The 26,266-nt window shown below is 35.5% G+C and overlaps 5 protein-coding genes across 6 annotated transcripts; 4 read left to right on the top strand and 1 right to left on the bottom strand.

Annotated features, from left to right (window-relative positions):
- Positions 1-364: 364 nt before the first annotated feature.
- Positions 365-2,396, bottom strand: subdued (anoctamin 1). Its single transcript, XM_035864803.2, has 5 exons — positions 2,293-2,396; positions 1,975-2,017; positions 1,598-1,831; positions 1,229-1,428; positions 365-1,128 (listed from the first exon to the last, which is right to left on the bottom strand). Exons 2-5 carry the CDS (start codon positions 2,010-2,012, stop codon positions 1,022-1,024), a joined length of 579 nt encoding a protein of 192 aa, XP_035720696.1. The 5' UTR covers positions 2,013-2,017; positions 2,293-2,396; the 3' UTR covers positions 365-1,021.
- A 58-nt stretch (positions 2,397-2,454) lies between these two features.
- Positions 2,455-4,173, top strand: PPP1R15 (Protein phosphatase 1 regulatory subunit 15). The gene is made up of 3 exons (XM_035864802.2): positions 2,455-2,715; positions 2,802-3,107; positions 3,437-4,173. The coding sequence occupies exons 1-3, from the start codon at positions 2,581-2,583 to the stop codon at positions 3,635-3,637; spliced, it is 642 nt and encodes a 213-aa protein (XP_035720695.1). The 5' UTR covers positions 2,455-2,580; the 3' UTR covers positions 3,638-4,173.
- Positions 4,174-6,827: 2,654 nt separating this feature from the next.
- On the top strand, positions 6,828-14,696 carry LOC118440948 (uncharacterized). Its single transcript, XM_085657652.1, has 4 exons — positions 6,828-9,121; positions 10,257-11,707; positions 13,184-13,196; positions 13,403-14,696. The coding sequence occupies exons 1-4, from the start codon at positions 7,808-7,810 to the stop codon at positions 14,573-14,575; spliced, it is 3,951 nt and encodes a 1,316-aa protein (XP_085513778.1). The 5' UTR covers positions 6,828-7,807; the 3' UTR covers positions 14,576-14,696.
- A 1,358-nt stretch (positions 14,697-16,054) lies between these two features.
- On the top strand, positions 16,055-20,904 carry Fibroin4 (silk fibroin 4). Its single transcript, XM_035864800.2, has 2 exons — positions 16,055-17,182; positions 18,726-20,904. Exons 1-2 carry the CDS (start codon positions 16,061-16,063, stop codon positions 20,418-20,420), a joined length of 2,817 nt encoding a protein of 938 aa, XP_035720693.2. The 5' UTR covers positions 16,055-16,060; the 3' UTR covers positions 20,421-20,904.
- Positions 20,905-21,039: 135 nt separating this feature from the next.
- LOC118440995 (uncharacterized) lies at positions 21,040-26,218 on the top strand. 2 transcript variants are annotated; one of them, XM_035864806.2, is made up of 3 exons: positions 24,546-24,698; positions 24,792-24,900; positions 25,118-26,218. In XM_035864806.2, exons 2-3 carry the CDS (start codon positions 24,867-24,869, stop codon positions 25,459-25,461), a joined length of 378 nt encoding a protein of 125 aa, XP_035720699.1. In that variant the 5' UTR covers positions 24,546-24,698; positions 24,792-24,866; the 3' UTR covers positions 25,462-26,218. The 2 variants fall into 2 exon arrangements, with proteins under 2 accessions (XP_035720698.1, XP_035720699.1); XM_035864805.2 differs by lacking the exons at positions 24,546-24,698; positions 24,792-24,900 and adding an exon at positions 21,040-21,256.
- The last annotated feature ends 48 nt before the right edge of the window (positions 26,219-26,266 follow it).

The following is a 26,266-nucleotide window of genomic DNA, read 5'->3' as shown; positions in this document are numbered from 1 at the left end:
TAAAAATAAATTCAGCTGATTATAGTTATGTATGTATCAGTTTTAGTACACAATTTCTGCATTGTGACAGAGTATTCAAAAATTATATATTTTTTACATCATTATTTTGCCTCGTTTTCAAACAATATTGAAATACAAGCCTAAAATAGAATGTATAATAGCATGTGTAGCATTACGACTTTAAAGTTCGCATTTATTATTCAAATGATATATGAATTTATTTCTTTTAACAAGTCTTTGTAGTACCTAAATTTGTCTTATATAACACAAATTTTGTTCAATTCCGTTTTCTTTGCTTTTGTTTATTAAGCATAAGGAATATAAAAGAATGTTTGGATTAAACATTTAACTTTAATAAAATTTATTGCTTATTTTGATTCATTTTATATGTAAACAATAATAAATTTTGTAACATGTTTGTATCACAATAACGATTATATAACCTAATATTAAGTTTGTAATAATTTTAACTTACATATAATTACATTTGTAAACCATCGTTTTTTTTGTATTTAGACCTAAGTTGATCTATCATAAAACTTACCTATATAAATTAGGTAAGTAAAACAATGGAAGTTAATATGTGCCAATGAGGATGGATCCTGATTCCTGGCAGAGAACTGATGTTTTCCATTTTTCATATAAATATAGTATTATTTTTTTATTACTAATAATATAATTATTACAATAAATAATAATAAATTACAGTATCTTTTTTATTTATTTTTATAATATATGATTTCCATAAAATTTGTCGCAATCATGCAAATTTAAAATTGCAATGGAAAACAGTAGATACGGAAGAGACATTTTATCAAAAGTAAAGAATCATGACAATATACAAAATAAGAGAAATGCAATTCTCTTTCAATATAGTTCTTAAATATAAATATGTTCCATTTTCTGGTTCATATTTTTTTATTTTTATACGTGAATAAGATGTGTAAATTATTACTTTCATAAAAAAACGTTTTAGTTTCTTTTTTTTGTAATTGTAATTGTTTTCATATTTAAAATAACTTTACACTTCTTCAACTACTAATGTATCAAGTTCTTCTTGTCCCGGACATAAAACAGAGTCAATATTATAAAAAGTTGCATGAAGTGTTATTAGAAACAAGGATGCGCCTGTAATAAACATACATATATTTAAATTTGTTCTGATTCTTTTAGTATCTTTATATAAATATCAAGTCATAGTAATGAATATAATTTTTCTTTATCTTACCAAGTACCCAAAACAAATATTGTCCAGCACCAACCAAATAAAAGAAAGGTAATGAACAAATCCCAATTAATGCATATAATTGAGCTAAAGTTAATCTATGACCAAGAATCAACAATCTTTTATTAGCATGCCATTTAGTTACCATATAATAAATTCCAAAAAGGATTATAATAAGAAAGAGTAATAGACCCGATGTAATCCTAAAATAACATTGTACAAATAACATTAGGTATTTAAAATATGACAATACAATATAAAAGTAACATTAACATAAATTATAAATTTGATAATTTATATATATACACTATTCCTTATTAAATAATTTTTCTCAATAAATTCTATATTATAAATATTATTCATAGAACTTACAAACAATATATAAATAATCCAATGAATACAAAGAGATAGTTGCTCTGGAAGTATTCAATGTTCTTCACTATTCTTTTACTTAATATTGACACGCTTTGAGGTGATCGTACATAATTAGTATTTAGAAATAATCTCCAAGGTTTTATATTAGCTTTCGTATATTCAATCAATGCTTGAACTTGAGGATATCCTAACTTACTAAATTGAAGTTGTGGCAATTGTAAGAAATTAGATCTAATAATATAAACAGATTAAAAAAATTAGTTATATTAAATTATATGTTAATATATACATACTACGTATACAAATATGGTAATAGATTGCAAAAAACATATGTGTATATAGATATGTATATTATGTTTTAAGTGTATCTTTACCCGCTTATGTTATTATTTTTAGGTGGTTGAACTTGCATCTTTCCTGAAATTGTAATATTCGTATCTATTATTTTAGACTTTTATAAATATAAATAGCACCAATTGTATTAAAATATAGTAATATTTCAGTTCGACCAAAAATGCAATTGAAGCTAGATATATATATATAAATATTCTGAGAATAAATATTAATCATATATTGTTGATTATCAAACAAAAATTATTGACATATTTGAAACAAAATAACAATAGAATTTATAACGTTAAATTCATATGTTGATTAAAATTTTTCATTCTTTTTTAAAAAATATTTTTCACCAAAATTCAATTAAAAAGAATAGGATAAAAGCAGCCGAAAAATGTTTTAAGCATCTCAATTGTTTCCATTGTTAAACTTTATTCATTTCCGATATTCAGAATTTATTACTTCTCTAGGGGAATTTGTTTCGCTTAAATTGTAACCATGATGTCTGCTCCTACTTAATAGTTCAGAATAGTTAAGAAAATGAAAATGGCCGATTAAAGTTATTGTCAGAATGTGTAATATAAAAATAAGTTATTTTACAATGGAATTCTTCGAGAATATTTTGAAATTAAGACAGGGTAATGCGACCAAAATTGTACAATATAATGGTGATACACTTATTACAGACAGCTGTAGAGGTTTTGCTAACAAAAGTTGGTTTCGACATTCTGAAGAAAATTTCATTTGCAATTACGCCTGTAGAGCCTGTCAGCATTGTAAGTTATCGATACAATCAATATATTATAAATTTTATTTAATTTATCGATAATTTATTTACAATTATTGTTCTTACATATCTAAGCTCGCTTGGTGCAAGGAATTTGTCCCCGCTAAAATGCTTTTGGCAGACTCAAGGCCGTTTAGTAACGGCCACGTTACGACTGACGAGGAATATAATTTTAAACGAAATACATTTCGACCACGTTTAATATCAGAAAGTTCGGTCGTTTCAGAAGACAATTATGAGATTGTTTTCGAAACAGATTCTGAAAATATTTATGACAGCGATTTTAATTACAGTGAATCGACCGATGATAGTCAAAATGAAAATGAAAGTGAATGTGAAATAACTCAAAATGAAAATACATATAATTATCAAACTCGTAAGGTAAGAACTTGAAATAATGAAATATATATATATATATATATATATATATATATATATAGAGAGAGAGAGAGAGAGAGAGTTTTTTAACAAATTTTTATAGTTTTTAAAATTTTGTTTTAACATAATAAAGATATAAGATATGAATCATATTAATTATATATAAATACTATAAAATGACGTGTAATACTTCAAAATCGCATAGTCATGTCTGATGCAATAATAAATTATCCTTTATTGCCATGAAATACTAATAAAATGTTACAACATATGTTTTATTACTAACATTATTTTGTATGTTATTATTTTATCACATTGATAATATATTGCAGGTGACATTTAATCTGACACCAGTTGTACATACGATGGTACAGTGGGACTATGCATATCGTGCTGCTCGGAAAGGTCCATGGGAGGAAATGGCCAGAGATAGAGAAAGGTTTAAAGGACGCATTAATTGTATTCGATGTATCCTTGAACCTATTCTACAAATTCAACATCGCACTCATATATGGCAAGAACGATTTGCATAGTGGGATCAATAATTGTTTATTATCTGTACAAAAGAAAATTTTTCACGAAGGTTGCTGAAATCACTAAGGAAAGGGATAAATATTTTGCAATAAAAGATAATATGTATAATAAAAGTCTTCCAAAAAGAAAATAGAAAAAGGCTGTGAATGTATAGTTTAGAACAGGGATTCCCAATAGTTACTAAATTTAAATAAAAAAACATATAGAAATCTTAATAATATATGTTCAATAGTATGAAGTAAATGATGAAAAAAAATTTATATTTCTTGTTTAATTGCAATAACAATTCTTTTACAGAAAAAAATAAAGTTGTCAATAGACAATGCATTGATCTAAATAAGAAACTATGGAAATTGGAGTAAAGAAATCATTTGATGCATGCAATGGGTCACATTCAAAAACACTTTTGATATAAGATATTTGTAATTTTAATTTAAATATGTGGGATCCCAGTATTTCTTCACAGTTTCATATTTTTATTCAAAAGGGTTAAAAGATTTGTTATTTGTAATTACTTTTGGAACTTAAATATATTACTAAAGAGACCAGATAAATTGCATAAAATAATAAAATTAGAAGTTTCCATAATAATTTCAATTTTAGCAAACATTTTTTTATGATTCTAAATATAATATTATATATAAGCGATATATTATTTCAATATTATCTAAAATGTATATTTATAAGTGCATTCAAATAATTTCTTTCGCGTAATATTAAACTAAATTGCCGAGCATAAGTAGAATCATTGATAGCATTTGGAATATGTCTAATAACAAAAACATATTTTTTATATTATGAAAACCAAAGAAGTATAGTTATGTGTCATTGAAACATGCAAAATAAAACACTTAAGTCATTCTTATAACGCATTTCTTTATTAATGTATTGATATCTATTATAATTATTATCTTAAACTTAGAAATGCTTTGTAGAAATTTTAATGAATTATTGAATTTTATTTCAATTAATATTTGTAAGTAGCAATTTTTGAACGATAATGAAATACATATTTTTAATTTATAATAGAAAATGAAATAAGAGATAACAAGTTTATGATCCAAGTTATATATCCCAAAAAATTCAGCAGCCTTGTGAAAGGTATTGAAGATTTTTCTTAAAGCGTTTAAGCTTAATTTGGAGGAAATTTTAAAAACAAAAAATATTATATACAGGATGATATATTTAAATGAGAACATTCAACAATTCTTTATTGTTTATTAATTAAAGCTAGATATTTAAAAAGAAATCATTTTAAAGAAAAATCTTCTACCACCATATTTATCTTTTCATATGCTATAACTTTATCCTAAAAAATAATATTTTACATTAATAAGCAACGAAGATGTTTAGATGGTTTTCTTTAAATGTTTCAACCTGTATATTTGTAATATGTATCAAAATTAGATGAAAATGCTATAAATCAGTAAACTCATACTCGACATATTGACAGCACATTTCCGCGTGTTTTTGTTTTACACATTTTATGTAATATATATGTATATGTGTTATATAATATATATGTGTATATATATATATATATATATATATATATATATATATATATATAACATTAAATTATTATACAAAAATTATTTTAAACTGCATAATTATCAAATGTATATAACAGATTTTTAATGTATCACAATACGTTCACAGTACAAATATTATGATTTTTATGCGCACCATATAAATATGTATATATATTATATGTATATGAGAAAAATACGTAAACTCAATAAATTCAACGATTTGAGTAATAAATAATATAGGTGCGAATTGAAAAAATGCGAGAAGAAATGGGCAGAACGTGGAACGATATGTGCGATACGTAACTTCACTGCTATTTTTAAATCCGTCAATAGTTGACTAATCAAAAATCACCGTTTTATATGCTCTTCACATTCCTAAAAAAAATATACTTCTCTACTAGTAACAATAATTAGTAACAATACTAGTAACAATACTAGTAACAATACATAGATTAAAGCGTTCTGTTTATTAATAATAAAAATCGTTTCGCTGTAATAATATGCGCGATCGAAAATGATAGAAACGTGCAAAATTTTGTACATTACTCAATAAAGCTTTGTATAAAACTTAAGAAGATTATTTCACGAAAGAAGCAATCTGGATCAGTAAATATTTGACATTTTTAAATAATTCATTTTATGATCATGTATAATTCTCCTTTTTCATTTTTATATTTTGAATAGTTATTATTGTTAACAATTCATCGTATAGGAAATTGAAATATCAATAAACAAAAAATATATATGAAACGAATGTGTTATATAAATAAATGAAATGAAAAATTTAAGTTAAACGTATAGAAACAATCATAGCTATACATGCATATAAAACAGTCATTCAAACGATAATGTAAGAAAATGATGAAACAATCGACTTTGTCTCGTCAACTTGCGTATCTTCATAAACACATTCTTGATTTATTTGACTTTGTAATGGCTATTTATCCTATTATAAGAATCTGATCTTTCTATTTTAAAAATAGATCACTTTTTGTGATCTCTAATCTTTTTCTCGTACTTTCTTAAACTCCATTATTACTACATACGAGATCATTTTATTTTTTATACACATTTTTATCTCGTATAAAGATTTACTCAAAAGAAGATAATGACGCGACACTTTCTGATAAATCAAATCAATGACGATGACGAATTAATATCTTATTGTGAAGAATGCATTCGTACATATGTATATATGTATATACGATGCTAGTGAAAGCGTGTGTAAAATGGTAACCATTTATAAATATGTGTTATGGACATTCGATGGCATAAGTAATCTTATATTTCTCCTTTCACTATGATATATCGAGATTGTGGTTATGGATATGCTTATCATTATGTTTGAAATATTCTATAAAACGCTAGATTAATAAAGAGAGTATCAGACAAAATTGATTCTTAAAAACAATATTAGCTTACATGATTTCGCTCATTACACAGATGATTAACAAATTTTAATAGAAAGTAATTTTCATATATTTTTTTGTATGTTATATTCTTTCTCTTTTTATGACCATAAAATGCGATATTAAAAGAAAATAAAATAAAATAAAAAAAAAGGATCTAAATTGATCTAAATACGATAAATCTAACGATCGTTACTTTTAATATATAAAGAAAAATTTCGACATTCTCTTTAGACATTTAAAATTGCTATACAGATGATTTTGTTTTGTTAATTTTCTTTAAGAAAAAGAATTTTTTTTTTTAATAATATAATATATCCAAACAATAATACATGTATATATGTATATATATATATATATATAGATAAAAAAGGTGAAAATTATCTATATCTGTTTCGATAAGTATCGACGCGATGGCGTGACTCGTATCATCTGGCTTCTTATTTTTCTTCGATACGACGTAATTACTGTTTCTATCAAAATCCAGCCATATTGTTATACTTTGAAATTTCAATCTCCCACTCCCGAGCAAGTGTACTTTGACGACGATGTAAACACTGTGCACATATATAAGCAAGGCGAATGGAAAGATTACGGTTCTTTTCGCTTTCAATGTAAAACGTGAAAAAATCTCGATTTTGTTTTTAACAGGATAAAATTTGCGTGTCGACACCTTCCTCTGCGATTAATTTGAATTCATATTACATTAGAATTAACACTAATAAGTATCATTGTACGTGATTGATGCATTAGAATATGCGAAAAAACAAAAATTGAGAATAAATCATTAAATGACAAATTTCATAAAAGTACACATTCGTTGATCTTATTAAAAATTTCATTGATGTTTAAACTTTTTTCATTAATCCTTTTCGAACGTATATTATTAAGTTCAATATGATAATTATATAAAACAATCCGAACTAGAGAGATTCTAGGAACAGAATTCTAGGAATGGAATAGAGTGAGGAATTCTAGTTATGATTCTATTTAATTTGATATATAAAGTATATCTAGTTATTTCATGACCAGCAAAAAATCTTTTGCGAACTAGCGAATGATATATTCGAAAGAAGAAGATAAAAAGAAATAGATAGATAAAAGAAAGACGTCTCTTAAAGACAACATCTTGGAGAATAAACACAGCAATATAGAGAGTGACAACGGGAATGTTTTTACAATTGTCCGATGAGGTATATAATTCGCGAAAGACAGAAATTCATCATCAATGTACGAAGTTCCATCCACGATGAAGATATACTTGGCATATTTTCTTCTTTGGGGTTTCATAAGCAACCAGCAGTCGGTTAAAGCTACGGAAGTTGAATCTTCGGCATCAGCATTGGCTGATGGCTCGAGCGTTAACAATGACGCGGCTGTCCTTGGCTCAAGTTCATACAGTTGGTCGCCCAGTGATGATCAAAAGTCGATTGACTCGAACTCGTCTAATTTGATAAAAGCAAAATCGGATGGAGAGATTTTAGCGAAAGCGATTTTGAACAAACCGGTAGGTCCGAAGAGCGAAGTAGGATCAACAGGCACAAGTTATGGGGAAATTAATCCTGTTCTACAGGATGATCATGTTCCAGAGAGCGGCGCATCGTTGGAGGCGACGGCAGAGGCGCAAACGAAGGAAGAATCAAAGGTTCAAGCTCGTGCCATGGAGGACAAAGCGAATAATGAAGTGAAGGCGAGAGTGAAAGCCGATGCCGAAGCCGATGCCGAAGCCGAAGCCGAAGCCGAAGCCGAAGCCAAACCCGAAGCCAAAGCCGAACCCGAAGCCACAGCCGAACAAGATAGAGCTCGAGTAATAGCCGAAGCGAAAACTCGTACCGAGGTCGAAGGTAGAGTGCAGACGGAGGTAGTTCGTCGAGCGTTGGCCCAGGCAAAAGCGGAAGCGAAGATACAAGCGAGTAAGGCAGCGAAAGCAAAGGCTAATGCTCTCGCGAAAGCGGAAGCTTACGTGAAGGCATCTGTAGCTGCTAATAAAGCTGCCGCGGATGCGGCCGAGAAGATGAAAAGAACTGTGACTGCGCGAATGGAGGCTACTATGAAATCAGTCGCCGCCCAAGCAGCACTTTCCGATGAAGAGATGGCATCTATGCGTGCAGTTGCCTTCGCGGCTGCGGTCCAGGCTGCCCAAATGCAAGCCTTGATCGCCGCCCGAGCTGGGGCTATTGCACAGAAAAAGAGTTTCTTTCAGGCTTTAACAGCGAGCAAAATGGTCACAGCGAACGCACTTGCTGCCAATATAGTCGAGGGCAAAGCGATCGTCGCTAAACAGAAAGTCAAGGAAGTTACGAACGAAACTCAAGCGGCTATTCTAGTTCAATCGATGGCCAACGACGAAATGTCAACGGCAACCTTAGTTCAAAATGAAGCTTTACCGGCAGCCATTACCACAAATGTTTTGCAAATCGCCGCACTCACGGAAGCTAATGCCGCGTTACAGGATATTCTTGCGGTCGACGTTCGTCAGGCGGAACTTTCGATCGCCGAAAGAAATCCTTTGAAAGCATTTATCCCAATTGATTACGAGGATTGATTTATATCCTCCTTTACAAACCTATTGATATATGCTCTCTCTCGTGAGCATTATAAAATACAGTTGTTAAGAAAAACGAACTTTTGCATATTCAATAAAGCGAAATCGAAAGTAAATCGAAAACGAATTGCTTGTTTGTTAATTTTATTTTCTCATTACATCCAAAACTGTTCCTTTGCGTTTTTACGATCATAATAAAATTTCACATACGTATAATGCACGAATAAGAATTTTCTTTGTAGACAAAATTTTTCTCAAATAATTGTTCTCTAGTTGTTTCCGTGTATATATTGAAAATCGAGCATTATTCTTTACTATTTTATCCAATTTAATATTAATAGCTATCACAAAAAAAAGTACGTATTTATATTGCATATACATACACATTTAAGCTTTATCATTCTATCAAAATGTTTTATTTTATAAAATATCAAACGAATTATCATTAATGTCGATTATTTAATAAAGGTAACGTTTTTTATTAACATTAAAAAGTAAATTTGTATTTATCGTTTTTATCATTCCTTTCGTGTGACTAAAGTAGAATACAAGGCATACATTTTTTTACGATATAATTTAACGAATATTAAGATCGTGCTGAAAACATATTTTAAAATAATATATTACCACTAATATGGTATCATATTAGCAAGAAGATAGCAAGAAGATAGTAAGAAGATATATTTTTGGAAAGTAATCAATGTCGAAACTAAAAGTTAGGGTATACTTCAAATTTCATCTCTCGTAGCACTCATGCGAACTTATTCAAAGAAACTCGAATATGTTTGTTTCTTCATATGTACGAACTCGGAACATCATTAAGGCATTGATATAATTTCATGTAAAAACTAATGTTTATATTTCGAATGGAGGAGGATGCATTGATGAAGAGTAAACAAAAATTTAATATGAGGAACATATATACGTAAGGAGAATTGAGTTTAAGAAACATACGAATTGTGATAATCGGGGAAGAGAGTCTAGACGTTGATTTTTCAAAAGAGGGGGAAGGATCTGCAAGTGTTCGGAGATTACTGAAACAATATTTTCGGAGGGAATTGACTTGTAAATGTAGCTTGAAAGCACACATTCCTCATAGTATTTAGACAATTGCGGACGAATCGGTATATAACGAGCGGCCGCGAGGGAAGATCATCAATATTCGAATTCACAATCGAAGATGAACATCCTAACGATACTCGCGACAACACTTCTTCTGAGTGGCTTCGCCACGGCAGCAGAAAGCTCAAGCTCAAGCTCCGCGGCATCTTCGGCTTCATCATCATCCTCAGAGAGTAGAGGACAGTTGTTGCTTCCGTTAGAAAGGAGTTCTACCAGAAGCTTACTGGATTTGGTGAGCAGTGCTAGGAGCAATGCTGCGATAACCGCATCGTCCGCAGCCGCTGCAAAGGCAACTCTTCGAGCGAGTAAAGCCGCGAATTCCGCTCAAGGAGAAGCTTTGGCACAGGCGACTGCTTCTGCGGCTTCGAATGCAAAGGCACGCGCAACCGCGGCCGCTGCAGCGCAAGCCACTAACGCAGCCGTTAACGCGCAAGGGAAGGCTTCCGCGCAAGCTATTGCAACGGCGGAAGCAGCAGAAGCTCTGACTAAATCGGCACTCCAAGCCCAGTCCGCTGCGAGCAGCTCTAAATCAGAAGCAGCCCAAGCTTCAACCTCAGCTAATGCCGGAGCTAGTGCTCTTGCGACTGCTTCTGCTCAGGCCTTATCCGCGAAGAAGGCAGCCCTGGCCTACGCCTCTGCTGCCGCTGACGCAAACACCGCAGCGGCCAAGGCTCGTGCCGCAGTTGCTGCTGCAGAAGCAGCCACTCGTACAGCAGTACAAGCCGAAAGAGACTCCACAAACGCAGCCTCTCTCGCGGCTAAAGCCCAAGCTGAAGCCAGAGCTGCTGCAGCCGCTGCTGCAGCAGCGAGACTCGCCGCATCAGCAGCCGCCGATGCCAGCGCTCAAGCCGATGCAAGAGTCAGAACCGCTTCCATTGAAGCTGCCGCCAGCACTCGTACCAAAGCATCTAATGCTCAAGCCACAGCCGAGGCTGCAGCCATAGCCAGGAGCAGCTCCAGGGACGCACAAGCAAACTGGGTTGACAACAGGTCTTCTGCATCATCGTCCAGTGCATCGGCCAGTGCATCGGCTAGTGCATCAGCCAGTGGAGAAGCCGATTCAGAAGCCGATTCAGATGCTATTGCATCAGCTCGTTCAGCAGCCGATTCTAATATTGGTTCATCTTCCGGTTCAGCCGCCGATTCAGCCGCCGGTTCAGCCGCCGGTTCAGCTGCCCGTTTAAGTGCCGGTTCTGCAGCCGGTTCAATAGCTCGTTCAGCTGCCGGTTCTGCAGCCGGCTCATCAGCTGGTTCAGGAGCCGGTGCATCAGCTGAAGGTTCCTCCAGTGCCTCCTCCGGTGCCTCCTCCGGTGCTTCCGCCGGAGCCTCCGCTGGTGCCTCCGCCGCTGCTTCTGCCGATAATTCCGCCGATAATTCTGCCGAAGCTCTTTCTAGCTCCTCCGCCGAATCTTCGTCGTCCTCCTGGTCTTCTTCCAGCCAGAATATTTGGTCCCAGGATTGGTAGATCGAAAAAATGAAAGCTACCATATTCACCCAACAAATCATTTCGATGAGATATCTACTTTGAAGTAGCTTACCCAGCGAATTCTTGTACAGAAATGTCTAAATAATGTGGAATAGTGTCTAAATTGCTCTCAAATTGTAATAAAAATAAATTTGAATCTAGCATGTATATGATTTTATCATCCTCTATACTTTACATATCTTACTTTCGTTTCGTTAAACGTTTCATGACAAACGTATCAAAATAATTCAGAGGATAGAAAAGAAGACACGTTACGATGGATCTGCTATAATTGCGTTAACATTGCCAATTAATTATCTCTTTTTTCGGGCAGAAATTGCGAATTAATTATTTTTTTTTTCGGGCAAAAATTGCTGATTAATTATCTTTTTTTCGGGCAGAATTCAATACTTATATCTAACTTCTCCTGATTTGATTAATTAAGTTTAAATTAGTACTATATTAAAAAAATAAATAATAAGTTAAGATCAAATATATAGACAAAGAATTTAATATATATAACTATATGATATATACATATATATATATATATAGCTTAATAATTATATATTTATAACTTAATAATTATATATTTATAAGTTAAAAATTATTATTAATAACCGAATAAATCAATATATGTTACTTTTACTTGTATTTCAACAAATTTTACGTGTTTTTACCCTTCCATCAAATTTTCGACTCAATAAATAAAATTTGCATTTGATTATTAATTGCTTGACAAAAGGAAAACATTTTAATCTCTTTACAAATGTTGTTAATAAGTGTGATGTTTATTGTGACGTATATAATGTCTTAAATTTAATAAAAGATTTCATATAAATGAAATACATTTCTTCATTTCTACTTTTGTCAAAACGAAAAATTCATCAATTATGCATACAAGAATGAAATATTTATTGTTTCGATCACTGAAAAATATTTGGCATAGCTGCATAAATACGATTGAAAAAATTCATTTGATATCTTAATCCATCTGTAACGGCTCGTGGCGGAATTATTGAATCATCTATAAAGAATTTATATTTTTTTTTCATTTAATGTGAAAATAATGAAATATTAAACGTACAAACTAATATTTATTTGTATTTTTAATAGTTTTAATAACACGCCAAAAATTGCCTTCGATGATAATTTTTTATCGTTTATTTTAACTTGCTAAACGTATTGTTGCAATTGGTTCAACGAGCTTGTTATTTATTCGATATAAAATATCAACGTCCGAACGTTGTCTTCATTCTAAACATTTACAATAATCGTTATCGATTGTATCAATACGATAAAAATAATTATTAAGTATATTGTGCAAATTTTGCCAGAAGAATTAGGTAAACAAAAATACAAGAAAGATATATAATGAAATTCTCATGGCAACATAAGACTATGGTTTACAAGGCTGTGTCTATTAAGTAGAATCTTTACGACAAGTGGGCTTTGATTTTCTTTGCCAACAGTGACAAGTGCACGGTAATAAACAAAAGAGACTGCGGCGTGATTGAATCAACAGCGGGTTAGAGTAAAAGCGAAAAAAGGGGAAAAAAAGAGAGGAATTTGTATACGGTGCTATTGGATGAGTGGTGGCGAAAGAAAATATTTTAAAAGAAGTTGATTGGTGTATTAGGACGAAGAACAGTAGGATAAAGTGTTTATACAATTGTCGGCGAACGTTGTAGGTATATAATCGCGTATTCGTATATGATTCAGTATCAATCTGCGAAGTACCATACAAGATGAACGTACAAGCGACACTCGTGCTTTGCCTGCTCGCATTGTTCGGCAGCGTGGCCCAAGGTGGGCCATCAAGGTTGTCTGAAACCAGTGATTCGTCCGCAGCATCTTGGTCCTCGAGTTCGTCTTCAAGCTCGTCCTTGTCCTCGTCTCTGGCTTCGGATTCTGCTTCTTCTTCTGCTTCGGCTTCGGCTTCGGCTTCGGCTTCGGCTTCAGCAAGTTCGAGAAACGATAACAGTAGAGTTAAGGCATGGAAGAAGGGTAGAGGAGGTAGCGACAGCTTGGTACTGTCGAGTGATTCATCAGAAGATTCAAAAGCCAGGGAACTCCTCGAGACAGACGCTGGATTGGGTGCGGCTGCTGCGTTAGCAAGAGCTACCGCGGATGCCCAAGCTAGAACAGCAGCAAGCGCCGATGCTACGGCTAATAAGGCAACTGCAAAGGCTCTTGCATTAGCCGAGGCTGCTGTAAGGGCGGAAAATGCAGCGATTCTAAGGATCCGTAGGGCCTTATCGGCAGCGCAAGCTCTCGTCTCGGCATCCAATCGTGCAAAGGCCGCAGCTAGAGCTGCGAGGGAAGCTGCTGCGAACTCTGCCGCGGCTGCCGCAAAAGCTTCCACTAATCAAGTGAAAGCCAACGCTGACTCGCTTGTCGCCAACAGAGCTGCAGCCGCTCTTCTTGCTGCTGCCGAGGAAGCCCTCCAGAAAGCCAGTGCTTCGCAGAATGCAGCAGCTGAAGCTGCTGCGAAAGCTCGTGCCGCAGCTAACGCGAATGCCGCAACCACCAGAGCCGCGGCCTCGGCCATACTCGCCGAAGCTCGTGCCAGAGTAGCTATCACGAAAGCAGTTGCCGCTCAATCAACGGCCTCCGCTCAGGCTTCTTCCGCCTCTCAAATACAAAATCGTGCGAATAACCTACAAGCCCAAATTGCTTCTTTAGCCCAATCCAGGGCAGAAGCCGCAATAGCTGCAGCCGCGGCACAAGCTGCCGCTGTCGCAGAAGCTAACAGTCAACTCGCTCGTCTCAGCAAGTCATCTGCAGGTGCCTCCAGCGAGGGTTCGGCTTCAGCCTCGGCATCAGCCTCGGCATCAGCCTCTTCGAGTAGTAGCAGCGCCTAACTACTCTAATTGACTACTACCTACCTTCGACGTCTCTGTGCGCTGCCCGTTTAACATCAAACCCTTTTTGTGGCACGCAATATCGCAGATTCACCAGATATGATCCTCAGTTTTGCCTAAGATAGGGCAATGGCAAAAAGCAGCAAAAGCAGATGCATTAACGATTCGAAAATTGTAATAATATCAATAAAATTCTTTTATCATCTCAAACATTTTCTTTATTTCATTATTTATGATTATCCTTATATTTCCTTTGATCTAACAAAAATTATATATGGATGATTAGATATTTAATATATGATGCTTCTGTTTGAAATTAAACCCATATGTTTCTTCGTTTAAAGTTTCGTTTACTACTTATCTTTGGACAATTACTATCTAAGTACAATTATTATGTGCAAAATAATGCTCTGTACTCAAGATCTTCGAATGTTCTGTATATGATTGTTCCACTTGTTTACACTAATGTACATATTATTGTAACATTGCAAAGATTTCAAATAAAATATATATTATAAAGAAAGAAATCTGTGTAATTAAATTTAATTGAATTTATTAGTTACTTTAAATCTATAGTGGCTTTTAAGATTGATTTCATGATTGTCATGATATCAATGATAAATCATTTATGACAATCATTCTTACGCTTATTTTAAACCTATAATTTTATATGATTTCCTTCTATACAAATCAGAAATTCTTTAATTCTGTTTCCGTTATAAATATTATGTATAATATTAATATCATTATTTTGTAATGATATTACATATTATATAAACATTATTATTTTATTACCAGAAAAAAAATTTCTTTTTGTTATGCTTGTACATTTATCCCATAGAGAGAATCGAGATTGCAATTTATTGTCTACAGAAATTTTGACAAAAATATTCTTCATTTTCGAAAATATTATTCATATATCATAATATCTAGGTAGATTTGTGTTGCTGCCGTTATTAGCAAGAGATACACGTTTGAAGCCAATCAAACTTGTTAAAAATGATGTTGATGTATAATGCGATATTATCAAAAATTTGAGAAAAATTTAAAAAAGGTTTGATTGACCTTGATTTTTACTGTCAATTTATATTATAATACTCACCGTTTTCTTTGAAAATCCGGTCGGCATTTACACGATAGACCGACGATATGACATCGTAATTTTGTAACTTTCTGATTATAATCATAACAAAAAAGAAATTGTCTTGAAATTATTTAAAACATCATAGAAAATAGAGGAACGAAAAAAAGAGGATAGCTCAAAAAAAAAGTAAGCGTCGGATGGTAGCGTTATCGGTACTCGGTAATATTTACGATAAATAAACGAGCTTATTATGACAATAGAATCGATAGCGGGAGGAAAATACATGCAGCAATATTTAGAGAAGCGCGGTAATCGCGTTGAATGTTTTCACAATTGCGTGTAACGGTATATAACCGGTGGATGATAGGTGGTTGTCACAAAGCTACGAAGTCCTGCGAAAGATGAAGATCCCCTCGATTCTCGTAACGTGCCTTTTTACCTGGGGCTTGGCTGCCGGGAATAGCAGCTCGTCCGCGGAATCTTCGGCATCGGCGACAGCGTCTTCAGATGCGTCCTGGAGTACGTCATCGAGATCGTCAGCTATTGGTAGAGCACCGAACGTGATCTTGAATAGGGCACCTCAATTAGGAGCTAGCGCGGCAGCGATCGCATCGGCTCGAGCCAGTGCCTCAGCAAATGCTGCATCAGACGAAAAATCTGCCCGAGAAACGCGAGCAACCGCTTTGGCCAGATCAAGAGCTGCTGTTACGGCGGCAGCACGAGCAGCCGCAAGGACGCAAGAAGCCGTCGCGGCGGCAAAAGCCGCAAGTAGGGCCCAAGCGCTTGCTGCTGCTAAATCTTCGGCGGCAATTTCTGCATTGGCCGCTGGAGAGGCTGCCGCCCAAAAAGCGGACGCCGCAGCTCTTGCCGCATTGATTGCTAATCAGAGATCTGCCAAAGCCGCAGAAAATGGTTTAGCAGTGCAGAATCGTGCGAATGGAGAAGCGGAACAGGCAAGTCGTGCGGCTGCTGCTAACCTTGCCGCGGCCATCCGTACACGAGACAATGCTCTCGAAACGAGAAAAGAAGCAGCTCGATTGAAGGCACTAGCCACAGCTGCCGCTAACGCTAATAACAAAGCGACCAGTCTTGCCGAAGCTTCTGCGAACCAAGCAGCTGAAGCAAGCTCCGCTGCCGAGGATACTTCTTCCGCTCAATGTGCTGCGGTCGCTCAAGCTGAGGCCGCTGAAACGCTCAACGTAAATCTCGCTATACTCGAGAGCACCCAATCCTCCAGACAGGATTCCAACGTGGCCAAAGCTGAGGCTTCCGCCGCAGCCAAGGCCTCGGCTGGCACTGCCACAAGAGATGGAGTCGACCTTGGTCTCGCCTCTGATGCTGGTGCAGCTGCTCAACTAAAATCCCAAGCCGCAGCATTGGGACGAGCAAGTAGCAGAATTAGTTCCGGTCCTGCGTTATCTGCATGGAAATGGAGGAACGAAGAATCTTCAGAATCGTCAGCCTCTGCAATCGCCAGCTCTAGCGCCAGTTCCAGCTCCAGTTCTCGCAGCGCATCCGGAAACTAAATCGATCTCGAGACTCGTACAACGGTGCGACGATCGAAATCGTCTTAGCAAAGCGTTTACCAATACGAAAGATTCATGTATTCCAGAGCTCGATCACTTGTAAAAATGAAAAAATAACTGAAATTTTGTCATTCCAAAATTAATAATAAAGATTAACATGCTTTTCAATCGATTACGTTGTCTTGCCTTGACTTCTTTAGCTTCGTCATATGTACAAGCATCTTCTATGTAATTGAACGGATAATTGTTTATTAATTAAAAATAAATATGTTATAAAGAGAAACTTTATCTTTGTCTTTATTTGTGCTTGTTTTATAAAAAGAAAACTACAGAATCTCGTTGATCGAAACAAGATTAATAACTAGTAAATAATGGCGAAATTAAATCTTGGTCGATGACATTTTTTTTACATGTTTTATATAATAAAGCTATTTTAGGATTGTTAAAAAAAAATATTACATGCCTATTGTATGTATTTTCCAGGGTGATATTACCAACTTTCACACTCCATATGATCCAGGCTAAAATTTGAAAATAATTATTTAATGTCATTTACATTAATCGTATACTTTGATTTTGTTCTACGTTGTTTTAAGAAAGACACGGATTATTTGTTATTTTTCTCAAACGTCACGTATTTGTTACTAGTTACAATTATTTATGCAATTAACAAAGTATCGATTTAAAAATATCAGATATTATGATTTTATATTAGAAATCAATATATATGTATAAGTATATATAGATATGCGTATATAACTTGATGGGATATAACATGTGTGTACCTTAGAATTTATAGATTATTAATTAAATTTTAATGCAATAATCTTTGCATAAAAATATATGCAAAATCGTAATCGAAGTATCCAATCGAATAAATCACATGAAAACTATTCTTGAATAACTATTCAAGAATACTCGATATGTCATAAAATTGACATAAATAGTTATTCGATTTAATAAATGATATTTTACAAAATAATAAGAGCAACAGCGTTTGTTATTTAATGAAACAACATAATATAAATAATATAGGTACTATCATAATAACAATATCTGTTTTATTTCTCAATATTATTGTTTCGAGTGGCTGAGATGTTTTAAGTGTTCGACTATTTTAACATAACATAAACAAGAGATAAGAATCGACTGTATTGATTAACAACAACAGTGCTTCAGATTTATATAATGTATAAAACAAAAAACTATCGATTCAATGCTCCAAATATTTAACAATAAATTTATGCCAATATGATATGATTCACTTTTTGATTTATAGGGGTACATATACAAGAGAAACCGTGAAAGAATAGAATGTTAAAAAGATGTTGAATCTTTTAAAAACAAACGATCAGGTAACGATACGGCAAAGGATAATAATTTAATATTTACAAGATATATTTAGGTAAAATTAAAGAAACGCATGTTAGTAGAGCAATAATGACACAAAAAAGTTCGCGTGCCGGCTGCGTATTCATACACCAAACAGATTTTTAAAAGCACTAAAGTACGGACAAAGCAAGTAGCGTGTAATGTTTAGACAGTTGTGCGATATGGTATAAAATGGAGGAGTAACGGTGCAGGTGCATCAATCGACGAAGACCCTACGAAGATGAAGTATCTCTCAACGCTCGTGTCGTCGCTCTTGTTGGGAGCCTGTGTGCTCAGTGTCCATGCCGACAGATCGTGGGCAGCATCGGATGCAAATGCTGAAGCTTCAGCCGCAGCGGAATCGTCATCTCTTTGGGAAGATTCATCCAGTGCAAGCGCGGGGGCGTCAGCCGCAGGGGAATCGTCATCTCTTTGGGAAGATTCATCCAGTACAAGCGCGGGAACGTCAGCCGCAGGGGAATCGTCATCTCTTTGGGAAGATTCATCCAGTGCAAGCGCGGGAACGTCAGCCGCAGCGGAATCGTCATCTCTTTGGGAAGATTCATCCAGTGCAAGCGCGAGAGCATCAGCCGCAGCGGAATCTTCATCTGCCTGGGAAGATTCATCCATCGCAAATGCGAGAGAATCAGGGGCATCGGGATCGTTATCTAGCTGGGAAGATTCATCCAGTGGAAGCGCTAGCTCTAGCACAAGCGCAAGCGCTAGCTCTAGCTCAAGTTCTAGCTCTAGCATTAGCTCCAGCGCTAGCTCTAGTTCTAGTGCTAGTGCCAGCGCTAGTACAGAAACATCTAACGAATCAAGAAGGGGTATCGCCATTGAGGGAGCCCTTGTAGGTACGGGGGCTGCAAGTACGGCTGCGGCATCCGCAGAAATGCTTTCGAACACTTTAGGATTGGGTCAATCTGGTCTTCAAGCACAAACAGCATCCGTAATGCAGGCTAACATTGCCAGCGATGCCAGCAACCAAGCTAATCGATTGGCGACTGCCGCAGCAGCAGCGATGTCAGCCGCAGCTTCCGCTCAAGAGAACGCTGCGTCGTTAGCTCGAGCTTCGGCCAGTGCGTCTGAAAGTGCAGCTAGTGCCTCATCGAGGGCCGAGGCGAGCGCCGAAGCAGCTAAATCGTCTGCGGAGAAATGTTTATTGCTCGCACAAAACTCCGCACAAGCGCAAGCTCGCGCGACTGAACAATCAGAGTCCTCGAACAGAGACTCGGCTGCCAACGCGGCCGCCGCCGCGGAAGCCGAAAGGAAGGCCATTTTGGCTCTAAAAGCTATAGCTGATGCCAAGGCCAAGGCTGGTGCAGCCGTTGCCGCTCAGTCGGAGGCTGCTGCGGCAGCCGCAGCCGCTGCAAAAGCACGCGCCGATGCCGAAGCAGGTGCTAGTTTGGCCGCGGCAGCGCGTGCCGTCGCCGCAGCCGAAGCTGCTGCTTCCAGACGAAATGATCGTCAAGCTGGTATAGCTCAAGCCGGAGCATCCGCCGCAGCCGAGACCAGAGCGCTTGCATCCTCCGCTGCAGCCACCGCTAAAGCAGCCGCTTACGCTAATGCCGATATCCGAGCACTTTCCGCAGCTGCTCTAGAATCCTCCATATCTTCGTCCTCTAGCGCTAGTGCTTCTAGTGCATCCTTATCCACCAGCAGTGGTTCCAGCAGCGGTTCCAGCAGCGGTTCCAGTAGCGGTGCCAGCAGCAGTGCCAGCAGCAGTGCCAGCAGCAGTGCCAGCAGCGATTCTAGCAGCGATTCCAGGAGCGATTCCATTAGTCTCCTAGGAGATGATGCTTCATCCAGTGCCAGCAGCGCAGCTGAAGCTGAGAGTAGAACTAGCTCGCTGATCTTAAACTAACCTCTCTTCCTTTGATCAGAACCGTCCGTCCATCTATCCACCGATGGAGTATCCGAAGAAATGCGAGTTCGAGCTTACTTTCCACTAAACTAGATTCACGATTATGCTCAATAATAAATCTTTGATGGAACGAATACCTGAAAGATATTTTATAAGTGAAATTCTCATAAATGAATTCTTGCAAACCCGAAAACCAGTATATTTCTTATTTATCTCCATATCCTAATCAATATATTTCAACCAATAGATGATATTTTCTTACTCTCGCGTTCTATACTCTTAAGAATGTTGAAATAATGACGTTTTAATAGAAATGATCTTAAGAAGACGACCGTGTAATTTAATGACTTACTACCGCTGAATTATTAGAAGAAAAAGAAAAGGGAACACCGAGTGGTGCAAGATCCATTATTTGTCGTTTCTATATAATTCTGAGTATACGCGTAGTAGCTGTCCCATTGCCGATTGTGGGTGCGTCCGACGCTTGCGAGTGAAACACGGGCTACGAATGTGAACGATTCTTTGGTGACTGGTGGTTCAAGAGGTGAGAGACCATGAGAAGTTGGAGGGGGACGACGGGGCCTCGCCCGGTGAACGGCTATAAATTGCCGGCAAGTGCTTCGGACCCAACCAGTCTTGATCGGAACACTAAGACCCTTTTTTTAGCTATTCCTCTTGGAGGATACTTTGCTTTCACTTGGAATTTATAACGATGAAGCTCATCGCACTCTTCTGCCTTACCGTTGCGGTCGTTCTCGCCGCATCCGAAGACGAAAAGAAGGAGCCAGAACGGCCCAAAACCTTCCGAAGGCTTATACCGGCTGATGTTCTTCGTGGTGAGTTTTCAGCATCGATTTTAACCCTTTTCACTATGGATTTCAGCCGAATAGAACGTGATAATCTTTAGAATGTATCACTTTTTCTTTTTTCCTTTCTTTTTCTTTTTCTTTTTATAATTTACTATTGTCTTTGCAAATATTTCAAATGCACACGTGTGTAATAAACATTCTCTCCGTTCTCCATGTACACATATATACATGTATACGTAGGTATTGAAATGATAACCAGTTATATACTTTCGTTTTTTTACTTTTGTAATCTCAATATTGTCTATAATATAAATTATGTTCATGTAAGTATCTTACAGATGATTTAATGGAATGAATGAAACATTAAAATCGAATAAACATGGAAAGAGTCGTAAAATTATTGAACGTTCGCCGATATTGATCGTTATGTATAAAATAATGAGAACAAAATTAGATACTTGATTGGTTCTATCTGTCTATCTATCGTCCTTCGTGTCGAAATCCAGTCATACGAAATTCGTTCGATTGATGATTATTTTTTCATCGTGGAAAAAAGAAACAGGGTCGACCGAGTCAGAGCCGATGTTGTTCGGTGAAAGGCACCGTTTATTAAGGTCGTTTGTATGTTCGTAAATAGGGAAGCCCGGAACGTCAGTCGATGAATCTTGCTTTCGGAAAAAGAGAAACATTTACATTTTTAATAAATAAATTAAACATGCCTCGAAAAAAAAAAAAAGAAGTAGATAGTCTTTTTCGTATATAGTATGTCAGATTAAAAGATACATGCTAAGTAGGACGATCTTTAAAACTACAGATATGCATCTGATATTCGTCCAGAGTAGCTTAACGAGTTCAAGTGTCGGAAAGAGAAACTCCGAAACATCGAGATTTAATGTCTTGATGGTATCTTCGATGACTCGAGAACTTTCCAAAATCATTCTTCGTTATATGTAAGCGAAAAATTGTTTTTTCTTTTTCTTTTCTTTTACAATATTATTAACGATCCGCGTAGTTTATTATAAGGCGAATTAATCAATGAAAAGTATTGCCTTACCGTAATTAAATTAATTATTTATGGCTTATGGCTATAAAATTATAATTACAATCGATCCATCGGGAACTCCGTTTTTAATTAGAAACCGTCACACGCTCATGATTACCGATGAGAGATATTAATATTAATAAAAAAAAGTAAAAGAAAAAAAAAAAGAAAAAAAAATTATAAATCAATCGTAATGATGAGTAGACTGAAGTAATTAAATAACACACACAATATGGATTTTATAATTGAAGTATGTAAAATTTATGGGGGGAAAAGAAAAAAAACCATGCCTTTCAGATAATGCAGTCTTGGTTTACGTTTACTCGTAATTATGTCACATGGAAGAATGATGTATAAATTCACGTCTCATTGTTTCCGAGTTTACATTGATTCGACCTTCTGATGTTTTTAAAACTATGCCATATGTATAAATATATTCCTATAAGACAGAAAGTACAAGAAAAGAATGGCTCGGTATCCGTACGAGTAAAAGGTTCGTCAAGCAGCGAATCAGAAAGTGCAAATGAAAGCGACGTCTCGATTTCTTCGATTCGCAAAAGGTCTTCGCCTGTCTCTGTCCCACGGCATTCCAAATCGCCACATCAGCTTTGCGATAGTCACCCTGCTGGACCATGCCGTTATATGCTTACTCACAAGTCGATACTGGTAATATAAACTTCTTAGTGCGTATATGAAAAGAAAGACAAGAAACTATATCCGCGGCAAGAACGTAAGTTCACGAGAAAGTATATTGGTATAACTATCGCTTCTCTATCTTCCTGTAGCAATCTCTATAGTTTTTTAATTCCGTATTTCTCAAGATTTCTCGTATACAACATTCGAATGTTCCTTTATAAGGAGTTTAATATTTTAATGATCTCATGATTAATCTCTTACGTATTATATGATAATAATGATTTTCAGAATATCATAAATTATTCAAATTGATCATATAATACCAAAGGTGTGAACTCTTTTAATATCTAGAAAAATGATATTTAGTTTTAACTCACTTTTAACTCATAACTTCTAATTGATATGGCCTCGATATCCGTTATGCGTTGCTCTAGTCCCAGATTCCCAGGAATACTTGAATTACCGACAATGACCTCGTTACTCCTATTAACCAATGGCGTAGTTAAGTTCAGGGATAGCGCGTATTTAAGATCTTTTAAGTGTCGTTTCATTAGCATAACCCTTTATGGCAATTTTTCTTCAAAAGTGGTATGGTGTCTAGACTTACGTAAACAAACGGTAGTCGTAGGAAAGTGTGATCGCGAGCCTACTATCATAAGATCTATTACAGAATCTTAAGGCTACGATCGTTGCACATACTAATTACAGTCTTGCATTTGTTTTCTTTTGATTTGCAATATCGTGACATATATATTCTCGATGCGTCTTATTGTTTATTACGTTATATGTCCGAGTCCAAAGAATAGAATTTTTAAATTTTTGAAAAAAGAAAATTAGGTCATCATCCGATCCTATATGCGATATTTTTCTCGAGGACAATGAACGTTTTAACTCGGCGACGAATATAACGGTACTTACTACCGAGAAAGAGAACCGCCGAACAGTTATTTTAAAATAAGACCAAAGAAGAATGAGCAATATTTCACATATTATATTATATCTCTTATATTAAAGTCGCGATAAGATTTACGATGAGATTCTTTTTAGAAACGTATTGTTACATGAAATCAGATGCAGAGATGAAATCTAGGAAGCACGAGTTTAGCAGTTAACTGGATCCGTTGGTATCTTGCTTACAAAGGACGCTCAAAATGCATATGTGCAACATATGCCGACAAGAAAGCGAGAAATTGGAGATGCGAGTACACTCTTATGATATTCACTTTCTTCTCGCTCTGTCAGAGAAACTACATTAGAGAACCTGCTCTTAAATGCATGCTCGGATCATATGAAAAGGCAATATGGTCGTTGCTCTTTCGTAGATTCAGATTCGAGAAGATTTAAAGTCGTTCTTTTTCTTTTTTAACATGAAAGTTATAAAAAGAAAGTAAAAAAAGAAAATAAAAATAAAAAAGAAAAGAATATCAATAAAATATATATTCAATTTTTTAAGAATAAAATTATTACATATTTAAATTAGATTGAGAAATATGTTTCGCTAATCGTACATGCCTATATATAAATAAATACGATTCCATTCGAAAGCAAGGTCTTCTACATATTATATTTACGCATTGAAGATGTATAAATACATTCTATCTCAGAATCAAAGCGCTATGTCGCGATGTATCTGTATCACCGTTTCGCAAAAGATTTACGTTGACGTTAAATGTTTCACATCTAAGACCTTCGTTTTATGGATGATGTTGAGATAAGTAGAGCGAGCCGATTATTTAAGTAAAGTCGATACGCCATTACGTAGTTTGTATGTACATAATTGTACAAATGATGGTGAGTCAAAGTCTAAAGCTTAGAGTCTAAGGCGTTAACGGCACATCGTCGTTATTGCCATTGTCGTTGATATTATCGTTTTCGTCGTTGTAGCTCTTGCATAAACGGTATTCCGGTGTGTGACAGTGAAAGTGTTTCTCCTTGAAGTTTCTACTGTGATCATTGTCGATGAAACTTCAAGTTATGCATACAATAGATGAAGGTACTCGATGACAATAGAATTATACCTACGATTCGTCTCAGGCGTGTGATTCGATAAGATACGAATGACTCATGTTCGGAGAAAATTAGATAATAATTGTTTTCGTGAGAGTTATCAGACAATTTGATTTTATGCAAATTCATTGATTGACGAAGAATTATATGATAAATATTAAAATTTTCTGATTAATCTCGTTCTCTTTATTATCTTTTCACAGATTTCCCTGGCATGTGCTTCGCTTCAACCAGATGCGCTACTATTGAACCAAACAAAACTTGGGAGCTTTCACCGTTCTGTGGTAGATCCACTTGTATAGCAGCTGACGATAATTCTGGTCGCCTTTTCGAACTTGTAGAAGATTGTGGACCTTTACCAAAGGCCAATCCAAAATGCAAACTTTCTGATAAAACCAACAAGACGGCCAGCTTCCCAGACTGTTGTCCGATTTTCGAATGCGAGGAGGGCGCCAAACTTGAATATCCTGAGATTCCAACTTTGCCACCACCGACGGAAATCTTTGAAATTGAAAAAATAACGGAAACGTCAACGGCGAAAGCTTAATGCATTGCGCACCCTATTTTTGTTCTTTTTTGTCCCCCTCTTCCCTGATTATCTTATTCGAAAGCGAATAACACTTTTAAGCTCTCTCAATCACGCCCGATTTCTAATTAGTATCGCATCGTATCCTCATCATGGCGAAATAGATCGTAATAGTGCCGTGAATAATTGGCCCCTGGCAACTGGTTAACAACTTGTATCATTAATTTTACTTGCAAATTTATACGAAATGTTACTTTCACTTCGATTCCGGGTTATAATACTATCGATCAAAACTCGGCACATCCGAGGAACCTTTAGACACTTTCGTCTAAATATTAGAAGACAGCAAGATCGTTAAAATTTTTCTTAATACATGCTCAATGATTAGCTGCGCTACGCTTTTGCTGGTTCGTCATGGTTCAAACATAATGCTCCTTGGTTCGTACTTAATGCTCCTTGCACGAGAATTTCGCCAAGCTTGCATTTGTCGATCCTAATTTCCTTAGCAACATATGCGTTTTCACGATTGCAACTTTCTCATGTTATTTCTGCACATCACGATTGCGAAATCAAAATACGATCTTTTCGCATTATTATCGTCCTTATGTTTATGACGTGCACCTCTCTTAATATAATTAATGTGATCCCGCTAATTTTCGTACTTTATGCCAGTGATACTGTATAAACGAACTTGCATATGCATTTTAAATGTGTGTGATCCTAAGTATACTATAAAATAATAAATTAATGTCTATTTAAAAAAAGAAAAAAGGAAGAATTATTATTTTTATTTTTCCCTCGTATCTTTTCAAATAATTTTTTAAAT

Source organism: Vespa mandarinia, chromosome 6 (genome assembly GCF_050613455.1).
Source record: "Vespa mandarinia isolate Hongniang chromosome 6, ASM5061345v1, whole genome shotgun sequence".
In the NCBI taxonomy this organism is placed as follows: Eukaryota; Metazoa; Arthropoda; class Insecta; order Hymenoptera; family Vespidae; genus Vespa; species Vespa mandarinia.
This window is presented reverse-complemented; position numbering and strand designations above follow the sequence as displayed.